The 11,136-nt window shown below is 53.7% G+C and overlaps 1 protein-coding gene across 1 annotated transcript; it reads left to right on the forward strand.

Moving 5' to 3' along the window:
- The first annotated feature begins 46 nt into the window (after nt 1-46).
- Nucleotides 47-6,585, forward strand: ATP6V0E2 (ATPase H+ transporting V0 subunit e2). The gene is made up of 4 exons (XM_060626122.3): nt 47-273; nt 1,679-1,726; nt 4,263-4,377; nt 4,850-6,585. Exons 1-3 carry the CDS (start codon nt 170-172, stop codon nt 4,354-4,356), a joined length of 246 nt encoding a protein of 81 aa, XP_060482105.1. The 5' UTR covers nt 47-169; the 3' UTR covers nt 4,357-4,377; nt 4,850-6,585.
- The last annotated feature ends 4,551 nt before the right edge of the window (nt 6,586-11,136 follow it).

Here is an 11,136-nt window from a genome sequence, read left to right on the forward strand (position 1 = left end):
CCCCTGCTCGAGCGACGCGCTCGCGCCTGCGCGGGGGCGACTGCGCGAGCTCCCCCTGGCGGCCCGTTCCTGCTGCGCATGCTCGGCGCCAGCGGCCGGCGGGGACCCAGCACACCTGAGCGTCCGCAGCTCGGCCTGGCACCCCAGCCTGAGCGTCCCGCGTCCGGCCATGACGGCACACTCCTTCGCCCTCCCGGTCATCATCTTCACCACGTTCTGGGGCCTCATCGGCATCGCCGGGCCCTGGTTCGTGCCGAAAGGACCCAACCGCGGGTAAGGATGACGTGCGGGCCCGGCCTTCCTGCGGACCCCTCCCCGGGCAGCGTCAGGCGGTGCAGCGAGCTTTGGGTCAGGGCTCGTTCGGCGCCGCCTTCCTCCGTTGTCCTCACTGGCCGCCTTCGGCTCGGAACTGGCAGGCGGTCGGGGCCAAAGAGCAGAGCCGGTGGTGCTTTAGAAAGGTGGAGGGCCGGCTGACGCGGGAGGCAGTTAAGGGTTCCCCCCCCCCTCCAGCCAGTGAAGCTAGAGGCCATGGCCGGCCGCTGATGCGGTTTGTCCACCGCTCACCAGCAGTGACCTTGAGCGAACGTTAGCCCTTCAGGCCTCACTTTCTTCATACGTAAAATGTGGATGATGGTGGTACGTGCCTTTTAAGGCTATACTGTGAGGAATACCCGAAATAACGCATGTAAAACAGCGCATGGCACGGATTATGTGTTGAATAATTTTTAGCAGGTTTTGTTTTCTGAGCGGCCCCTAGCAGATTTCTGTACCTTGTGGTCAGTTTATCAGTTACTGCATCAGTTACTGTGGGTCAGTTTATCAGTTCCTCAGCTACGAAGGGCTCTCCCCTGAACTTGAACTTGATTTTAAGTTCCTCTACGTGGAAGATTGTCTCCTTCACCACCGTGGACCCCAGTGCCCAGCACAGGGCTGGCCCACAATGCTTAGTAACGTTGAAGGAATGGATCCAGTGTAATTCCTCTGGCACTGACTTCAGGTGCTTTAGACCAGGGGTCCTGGGGCCTGATTTGGATTTGGGTGGAGGCTACTTGGACAAATGGGCACTGTCCCTGATCCTGAAGTCCCACAGCATCACTTTGTAAACCATTTTAGTATCTCACCTCTCCTGCAAACTTTGGTGAGTTCTAACTGAAGTCTCTCCTGCTGCATTTTAAGCTTCTGAGTCCAGAGTCCTCTTTGTATGGACACAGAGCTACCTGTTCCCTTGGTAACCACTCACTCTGCCTCAGAAATGGCTCACGGTCTCCTTGCTTCTTGCCAGCTTCTGTTTTCCATCCCCTTGCCCAATGAAGTTTGCATTGCAGAGAACATTCCATGGTGTGTTGCTACAAATGCAACTCCGGGGGGGGGGGGGGGGGTATCTTTTCCCAGCATGGCTGCAATAAGATGGTAGGTGGTGGAGAAGGGAGGTAAAGAGAAGGTCCATAATGCAACTTAGATGCAGTCATGGTGGGCTTTCCCCTGGGGTGACGCTTGAGTTTTTCTCTTCCCTCTTACAATTGTCACCCTGAATAGAAGTCAGCCTCCTGTGTTCAGGTGGCATCAGGAAGGCCAACAGGAAAGGGGCTGACACCAGGAGCTCTTTCTCTGGCCCTGGCCTGGCCTTGGGAGGGTGCTGGTTCCACCCATCCTGACCAGACCACCGCTTCCATTGCAGAGTCATTATCACCATGCTGGTGGCCACGGCTGTCTGCTGTTACCTCTTGTAAGTACCACTCCCCCAGTTCGACGTCTTCCCTCCTCTCCCTAAGCCCTGCCCTCTCCTCTGTCCTGGTAGTGACAGATTCCACTTTTGAAAGGCTGAGTCTGTAAAACGTAGGGGAGCAGGCAGTTTGGGATGGCACAGAGAGCAGGGGGCTCGAAGTCCTGGACTCTGGGGTCTGGTTCCAAATGCGGCAGCCAAACAAGCTTTGTAGCGTCCATGTTTTCTCATCTGTGAACTGAGCGCTCTTTATGCCCGACAGGGCACCAGAATCACTGGGAGAGATGGAAAGACACAGCATTCAGGGCTCCACCCTTGACCCACTGACTCAGTTTTCAACATCTGCACTTAGGAGTTCATATTTCTAATACATGCTCCTGGGTGGTTGTGATGTGGCCGGTTTCAAATCATCAGATGAGCAGGAGTCTTCAAACTTGGGAAGGGGGCCCTGGGGATGTAGAGAATAATTCCAAGGGATTCAAGAACCTGGACAGGGTGAGGGAGTCAATGTCTGCGTCCTGAATGCCCAGATGTTCTCTTCCTAAAACTGCCACTCACGATAGCCCCGCCCCCTTTACAAAAGAAGACACTCCTCCTTCCACCCACACCCCTTGTATGTCACCCTGCTCCAAGTTTAAATCATCCTGCCTGCCAAACCAGGGGATAAGTCCAAGTTCTGGTTTTGAGGGAAGCCTCTCCCGTGATCAGTCAGGCCATGGGAAGCCCGTGTGGCCTCCCCTCCTCCTGGGTCTCATACGCTATCTCTGTGGGTTATGCTTGGCATAGTTGGGGTATTCTGAATTCAGAACAATCAAAATAGGACGGGTAACAGTGATGAGATACTGATTCTTTACAAGGTAACAGAGGGGCCTGGTTCAGTCGGTTAAACATCCGCCTCTTGATATCGGCTCAGGTCATAACCTCATGGTCATGAGATTGAGCCCCATGTCGGGCTCCGTGCTGAGTATGGATCCTGCTTGGAATTCCTTCTCCCTCTCTCTCTGTCTCTGCCCCGCCCCAGCTGGCACTCTCTCGTTCTCAAAAATAAATAAATAAAAACTTCAAAAAAATAAGAAACAATAATGAGAGGTAACAGATTGTTTTAAAGACAACTGGAATAAAAAATAAAAGTAACGAGTATTTTGCAAGACTGCCAAATTTTTCAAAATGCATAGATTAAGGCCCACATGTAAAATTTTTTACATGATGTATTTCATATTTGGGGTGTGTTTTGTAGTTAAAGCCTGTTCTATCTAATTAGATCACGAACTATTTATTCCTCTGAGTCAGTTCTCTCATTTCACTTCATACGACGTTAAATACTTTCTACCCCCTATTAACAACAAAAAAATAAAACTTGCTAAAAAATAATGACCCGTACTACGTTAGCTTAAATGTTAGCTTAAATACATGAGGATGTACGGTTTTTCAGGATTCTCCCGAGACAGAACGTCTCTAAGGCCCTCTGTGCTGTTTCTTGGCCTTTCGGGGCTCGGCAGAATGTCCTCATCTGTCTCAGGGAGGGCCTCAGAGGGGCTGGGGCTCGATGGCACAGAGACCAGGACATAGAGGGTGGTGGCTGGGAACAGCAGAGACGGCGTGTGCGTGGGATGTGGTAACTACAGACACCAGATGGACGTAGGGGAAAGGGAGACTGGCTGCAGACCGGGCGCACACAGGTGGAGAGGTGGGGCAGCTTACAAAATGCCACGCCTGGAAATTATGTTCCACAAAACATCAACTCTGGGTTAATGCCGATGATAAGCAGACTGCAATTTCTGACAGCTTACAGGCGTCAGCCACGTGACTGGCTGCTGGGGGTTGCGGTGTGGTCTGAGGTCAAACAGCTGGAGCCTTCCTGCAAAACCAGATGGAGCACCAGGGGACCTATTTCTGGCATGTGAGGTCATGCACCTTTAGAGTCTCTGGGGACCCACTACTGTGGGCACACAAGTCCTGACAACAGGGTCTGGCCCTCCCGCCCCACCCCACCAAGATGTGCAGCCTGCCCATGTTCCCTGGAGATCTCCCTGGCCTGAAGGACAGCTCCCGTCCTGTCGCCAGCAGGCCTCAGCGTGGGGCTCTCTGGTCATCAGCCCTTCCTAGGAGGTAGTTCTTCGTCTTGCTCCTAGAAGTAGGTGATTCTGACGTGCCTGCTGGCAGACCAGCCCTGTCCTGCTCCCAGGTACCGGCTGGGGGAGGCCCAGACCAGAGGTGTCCTGGGCTCAGCTGGGAGGCCCCTTCAGCACGCCTCTGGAGGCCGTCCTACCCCTTCCCTGTCCCAGAGTCCAGCCCCAGCCCGGGTCTTAGAAATCTATGAAACGTCAGATCAAACCAGACCGAAGCCGGAACCCACGAACCCCGGGCCAACCTCCTGTGCTGGCCAGACTGGGGGAGGGCTCACGGGACCCTTCACCTGGAAATGCAGACCCCTGTGTGTCTGCCGGCTTGGCCACGTGACCGGACGCATGGCGCGAGGTGTGGAGCGTGGGTTTCCTTCCGGCGTCCTGGCTCACCCTCCCTGTGCTGTCCCCGGCAGCTGGCTCATCACCATCCTGGCTCAGCTGAACCCCCTCTTTGGGCCGCAGCTGAAGAATGAGACCATCTGGTACGTGCGCTTCCTGTGGGAGTGACCGTCGCCACTTTGGCCCCAGGTACTGGGGGCCCAGACCCCGCGGGTGGGACAGGGGCCTGGCGCGTAGGAGGAGAACACACAGGGCAGTCATAAGAGTTCACGTTTACACTCAGGCATTCATTTATTTGGCAAAAAGGAAACAAAAAGAGAAGATGCAAAGCACGTGTATTCTTCCTGGCGGTGCCGCAGGAGGGTGTGAGGCACCAGGGCTGCATGCAAGATCCGGGTCCTCAGGGGAAGCATGGCAGGCCCGGCCACGGTTGTGGGTTTGCAGGCCACAGAGGGCGTGGCCAGAATCTGTTGTGAGGGAGGGAGGCTCGGGGCACAGGGGCCATGACGCACAGACTGGACACAGGGGCAGTTGAAGTCAGATGCGTGGCTGGGGCACAGACAAGGACAAGGAAATTCTCCAGGGAGGGAGGGGGGAGGTGGTGGTGGAGAAGGCGTCTCCGCGGCAAGGAAGTGACCCCTTCGTGTGATGTGCTTTTCAGGTGCCCCAGTTCTCTGGATGAGTCTGGCTGTACTGTCCCTGATGACCCCTTTGTCCCCACCCTCACAGCTGTATCTGAGTCCCTCCATGCTTCCCACCCCAGGATCTGTCTGGTTTGGGGACCTCCTGCCTTCTCCATCCAATCTGGGCCTTGGGAAGCCCCAAGTTCAGAGTCAGGCTGGAGCAGAAGCTATCCGGCCCTCAAACTCCCCCTGCCCCTCCCAAGTAGATCCCGGCCGGGAGCTGACTGGGGGGTGGGGGGACCTTTCTCTTACAAATGTGGCAGCCCCAGAAAGGGCATGTGTTCTATGGAGAAGGGGGGTCCAGCCTGGGATGCTACAAGCCTGGGGGGCGGGACCAGAGAGGAAGCCCTGGGTGGGGAGTCAGCTGGTCCTCATCAGCTCTGCCACAGTCCTGCCCTGTGACCCCAGGAAGCATCTCTGCCTCTGTGGGCCTCCTCACCTCCTCACCCTGTGAGATGGACGCAGGGCGTTCCAGAGGTCTTCCCTGGGATTCTGTAATTTTCAGACACTTACAGATGTGGAATTCCCTAAGAAAGTTGAAGTAATGGAAAAACATTCACACACAAAAAACAACATAGTAATTTGGGTCAGGATTGAAAGCTGTATGTTTACTTAGCATTCTTTGTAGTTATAAAGTCGCTTAAATGGGCTTGCTCAGAAAGCTGTATCTCCTTAGAATAATATCCTGTTCCATCTTCCTTCCCTATCTTGGCCCCTCCTCTGTGGATAAGCTCCCTGCAGCCTGGAGGGCTCAGTCTGGGCACAGGCCCAGGACTGGATTCCATCCTTTGACTACAGTGGGGTGAGTTTCAGAGCCCCCCTCATAGTAGCAGCTAGGTCACCCGGAGTTAGGGAGAGATAGATGCAGGTGAGGTTTGGGCGGCACTGGGCCACTGGGTCCATCCTGGCCCCTGTCCATTCCTGCTCTGGGAGCACCTGGCCTGACAAGGCGTGGAAAGCAGAATGTGCAGGAATCAGATGAGAGGGAACCCAGGACCCCTGCCCATACTCTCCCTCCTCCCAAGAGAATTGAGGCTGAGACCTCGGGCATTGGCCCATGTCCCAGAACTAACTGGGGTCCCCCGATCTGCCACGCTGCCTCCCTGGGGGAAGACACCAATCTCCAATATTTGTTGAGCGTATTTATTTAATATTCTATTTAGCGGGCATTGTCTTTGGAACAGTGGTAGAATGTGCTATGTCTCACCTAGATTTCTTGGTTCTGGGCTTGGCCTGTTGCTCAGAGCTCCCAACTGGGGCTTCCCTTTGACATGCCAGCTCACCGCACCCCCTTTCAAACTCCCTTCCTGTCCTGACCCTCTGTGGCCCTCCTGGAGAGGGGGCTGTGGAGTGTGGAATGTACTGAAAACCTGATCCATGACTAATGAGCGGCGGCTAAGTCCTGGCTGAGGCCACGCTTGCTGGCTGCTGCCCCCCTGTCCACCCAGTTCGAATGTGCTCAGTGGGTGGCTTTGGGGCACGGGAGAGACCGGCAGCCGCTTGGAGCCGCAGTTCTGGATCGTGGACACTGAAAACTACATTCTCCTGAGACCGGAAGGAGAATACAGCCGTCCCAGGTTCTGCCCAGAAGCAGTTCCGGCAGGAGAAGGAAGATGATTGTTCCAGTGGAAGTCTGACCGGCCTCTTCTGTGCCCCAGATACAGAGAGCACGGCGCCTGAGGGTGAGCAATAAAGCAGGCCCCCCAAGTCTCCAGAGCGTGTCCTGCCTCGTTCCTGAATACCTGAGCGCACCCAGTCTGCCCGCCCCTGCCCCTCCTGCAGGGGCCGGAGCAGACTGAGCAGAGGACACTGGTCCTCCAGGGCCAGGGAGGGTGGTTCTGGCGCAGAGACGGAAGAGGTTTGGGGGTGGGGAGGCACTGGGAGGAATGAGGGACCAGACCACTGAGGGCTTGTCACCGGCTGAGGAGCTTGGATTGACCCAAAGGGCAAAGCAAAGCCATGAAAGGGTTTTAAGGCAGGGGAGTGACGTGACCCAATTTGATTTCTAGGATGATTTTTATAGGGTGTGTCACGGACAGGAGCCTGTCTATAGGGTCCCAGTGGAGCGTGGTGGTGAGGACGGAGGCGAGGGGGCGGCTGGAAGGTCTGGTCAGGGCTGCAGGTGACCAGCCTGTTGGCTGTGGGAGAGGGGCAGGCGGGGATGGATGCAGAAGGTTCTGTGCTCTGGGCGGGGGCCCTGCAGTGAGCAGTAGCTACGGAGGTCCCGGGGCTGCTGGCTGATGGGCTCCGTGAGGGGCCACAGAGGAACAGTTTCAGAGGGGAAACGGTGGCCTGTGGTCTCCTTTGTTTCCTGGTGAGTCGGACGTGTCCAGGGCATCCGTGTGGAGATGTCCAGTGAGTGGCCAGGTGAGTGGGTTTGAAAGTCAGGAGGAAGATGTGGCCTGAAGAGCTGAGAGTCTTCAGCAGAAAATAACGGTGGTCCCTGAGCCCGTGGAGTGGGGTGCAGTGTGAGACCCCGGGAATGCCAGCGATCACGGGGTGGGCAGATAAAGAAGGGCTCCTGTCAGGCGTACAAGAGGTTCTCAAGGGGACGGGAGGAGAGCTGGGTGAGTAGAACCACCAGAGGATTCCTGGAAGTGGTTCAAGAGGAAGGAAGGTCCAGGGCCTCAGAGGGCGCCACCCCCGCAAAGGTCAAGGGGGAGGGGAGACCGGGGACAGCAGCGACTTCAGAAAGCCCAAGAGAGAGAAAGGGAGTGATACAACAAGGGGACCTTCCTGGGTCACTTCTCCTGGGTCCCTGGGGACGTACCCCATAAGGCTGTGTGGCATCTCCATCTCTGCAGCTGAAACTTAAGCCAGCCCCACCCTCTGGGCTCCCTGCTCCCCCCAGCCACTCCCCCCTTAGGGTCTCAGGTCTGGGATGCTGAAGATCACTGGCCCAGGCCCAGGGTTGGGGAGGTGAGGGGCAACATCCGGTTGCTTTCCCACACAGTTTCCCTTCCCTGGCTTCTCAGTTTCCCTGGCATCAGACTGCGGCCGCTCCTCCGGACTCTCTCAGGATGTGTGTCTGTTCCTCTGTTCAGGTGCGGTCCTGGGGAGCATCCCGCGCTCTCCAGGCCACCTCCGAACAGAGCAGCTTGGGGCTGGGAGACCCTTCCCCAGCATGGTCCTTCCCTCCGCTCCCTTCCTTTCTGCCTGCACGGCCATCCAGGGAGAAGGGAGAGCAGCTGAGAGCATGGGTGCATGACTCCCAGGATCCGATGCCCACCCACTGGGTGAGGGTTGCATTCCTGTCAAAGCTTTCACCCCTGCACCCACGGCAGAAACTGCAAGATGAACAGGTCTTGTCAAAGATAAGCATGGCTGGACATGAGTTAAAGCAGTGAGAAGCAGGTTTTATTCTGTAACTACTGATAGTAAGGGAAATCTGAGCTCCCTCTTATCTGTGCCGAGGTGACAGGCAGTTGAAAGGGAGAGTGAGGGCTCAAGTAAGTCAGGAAAGTGAGAAATCACAAAGGGTTGGTTAGTGTAAGTGCCACTAGGCCACCTGTGTCTCCCACAGAGACTGGGACCCGATCCTTCCTGATTTCATTTCGGAAGACTGAAGTTCATGTCCTGGAGGGAGACGTCACTGGATTGCAGGAGATACGTATATATCTCTCAAAGGGACAGAGGAAGGATTCACGACTGCAAGCGTTTTTAGTAAATGCTGTAAGAAAGGACAGAGGGCAGAGGGTCAGAGGTCTGTGGTCATGTTTTGGCTGGAAATGACCGTAAATTCTTCTGACAGAGCTTTTTCAGAGAAGAACCCAACAGGGCTACGTTGCCCCGGGTATCCAGCCTTAGGCTGTCTGAAGCCACACGCGGTTGGTTGAGTCTCTTTGTGCAGGGTTTGAACTGAAACGTGCCGAGAGTTGTTTTGTAGTTCGTTTCAAACATCTGCCATCTGCCACGTGGGGGCTCATCAGTGAATGTCTCCTCGGACAGACACTCGGAGAACTTACATGAAGCAAAAGATTCCTAAAGATGGGAAGTGGCAGAGAATAGGAAACCCCTGCACCATACCTAGTGGCAGAGTAGGGAGGGAAACAGCCTTGGCGACCACCCTGGGACTGGCCGAACCCCAAGAGAAGAAACACCAAAGGCAGCCAAGGTAAGCTAAGCTGCACACACACAGGGTGGCCAGCAGAGGGCGGTGCTCTCACGAAGGCGCTAAACCTCCTGAGCCCGGTTTACGCCACCCCTGGGGTGCCTTGCACATGTTAGAGGTTGTGGCCTTAGAGCACCGCTGTTAGTGGGGAGCAGGGACAACCCTCCAGAGGATAACATAGCCTGAGTGGAATGTCCTTCAAGGATATGTAACCACAACCACGGCTAATGTTCACTGAGCAGTTGCTAGGAGCCAGGCACTATCAAAACCAAAGGGCAAAGAGCTAAGGAAACTTGCCAGCTTGAAACTGCTCTGATACAAGCCTTCCAAAAATCTTGTGTGTCTTCTTACCGCCTCCACATCCCCGAGAGATCTGGCATATTCCGGTGTGTACAAGAGACACCCATCAGCCAGATTCTGAACAAGGAAGAGAAGATACAGACAGACCTGTACTCTCATACAGGCCACAGGGGTTACCTCTTATTCTAGACCCTAGAGTAAGCCTTTTGATGAATTTTAGTTGCTTTGAACAGAAATCGGATAGGTGATAGCAATGGGAATGTGAGCAGAGGTGAAATCGAGTGGGGGTGGTTATAACCTCCAGGTCTGTGTGCTGGAAGTGACCTTTGTGTAAAAACCTTGGGGCTTCCAGGAACAAAGTCAGTTGACAGACACCACAGCTTTGCTTTTAAAACCAGGAATGTGAGGGCAAATGACCAAAGTCTAGGCTAACTCAGACCACTTTCTGTGTTAATGAACCTGCAGAAGAATCGCTCAGAACAAAAAAAAAAAACAAAAAACCCACAGAATGCTAGGACCAAGCCAGCACTAACATCATCAACTAATTGATGTTAGTTGAGTGAAAGTTACTTAATCTTTATGATCTTCGTTTTACTGTTCAGTTGATATAATAATAATAGTGCCTGCCTCAGAGAGATTGGGAATATGAGCCAAGAGAATGGATTAAAGTGCCTGGCTCACCAGTAAGTGGAAGCTATTGATCACACTATTTTTACATATGTTAGTTCCTTGCCACTCTATTCTGCCAGGACCTCAGCTTCCTTTTCCTTTTTTTTTTTTTTTTTTGTTCCCATCACAAACACTATGCTGATCCACTGTGAGCATTTTGATATATGAAGTATGACCTGGGAATTGAGGACCAAGAAAGATACCTGGGGCCTGTTTATGTATCTGTATTTCTTTTTTACTTTTTTAAGTTTATTTTTGAGAGAGAGAGAGAGAGAGAGAGAGTGTGTGTGTGCACGTGTGCAAGCGGGTAAGGGGGTTAAGGGGCAGAGAAAGAGAGGGAGATATAGAATCCAAAGCAGGCTCCAGGCTCTGAATTGTCAGCACAGACCCCGATGCGGGGCTCGAACCCACGAGCCGTGAGATCATGAACTGAGCCAAAGTCTGACACTTATCCGACTGAGCCACCCAGATGCCCCCTTATTTTATTGTTTAAAAGTTTATTTATTTTAGAGAGAGAGAGATTGTGTGTGTGTGTGTGTGTGTGCATGCATGTGTGTGCAAGTGGAATAGGAATAGAGAGAGAAGGAGACAAGATCAGAAGCGGGCTCCAAGCTGACAGCAGAAAGCATGATGCGGGCTCCAACTCAGAAACCCTGAGATCATGACCCAAACTGAAGCCAAACGCTTAACCGACTGAGCCACCCAGGCGCCCCTATGCATCTGCATTTCTGCTTCCTGTCAAATGTCCATGACATAACTACAAATGCAGTGTCCTCTCAATGAAAACACTAAAGATGGGGGGGGGGGGGAGGAGGAGGAGGATACTAGAGTAGATATTCTAAAGTTCTCAGGAAAAAATAAATGGAGAAATAACCAGGAAATTACTGGAAAAGCAGAGTATTGAGGATACTCCCAGGTATTTGAAAGTATGACAGAGTCACGATGTGCAAAGCTACAGAAATGAAAACAATGGTGCTGGCACATGGACTGAATCAAGTAACATTAAAAATGACTTGATGGGGCACCTAGTCAGCATCTGACTATAGATTTTGACCCAGGTCATGAGCTCACCATTGGTGAGTTCCAGCCTCGCATCAGGCTCCTCTGTGACAGTGCGGAGCCGGCTTGGGAATCCTCTCTGGTCTTCTCTCTGCCCCTCCCTGGCTTGTGCGCACTTATGCTCTC

This window comes from Panthera onca, chromosome A2 (genome assembly GCF_046562875.1).
Source record: "Panthera onca isolate mPanOnc1 chromosome A2, mPanOnc1 haplotype 2, whole genome shotgun sequence".
NCBI classification, from domain to species: domain Eukaryota; kingdom Metazoa; phylum Chordata; class Mammalia; order Carnivora; family Felidae; genus Panthera; species Panthera onca.

Bases quoted from the DNA above. Each gene is read 5' to 3' on its own strand.
- ATP6V0E2 (XM_060626122.3), top strand. From the start codon at position 170: ATGACGGCACACTCCTTCGCCCTCCCGGTCATCATCTTCACCACGTTC. The intron at 274-1,678 runs GTAAGGATGACG...CTTCCATTGCAG, and splicing joins CCGAAAGGACCCAACCGCGG to AGTCATTATCACCATGCTGG. The intron at 1,727-4,262 runs GTAAGTACCACT...TGTCCCCGGCAG, and splicing joins GCTGTCTGCTGTTACCTCTT to CTGGCTCATCACCATCCTGG.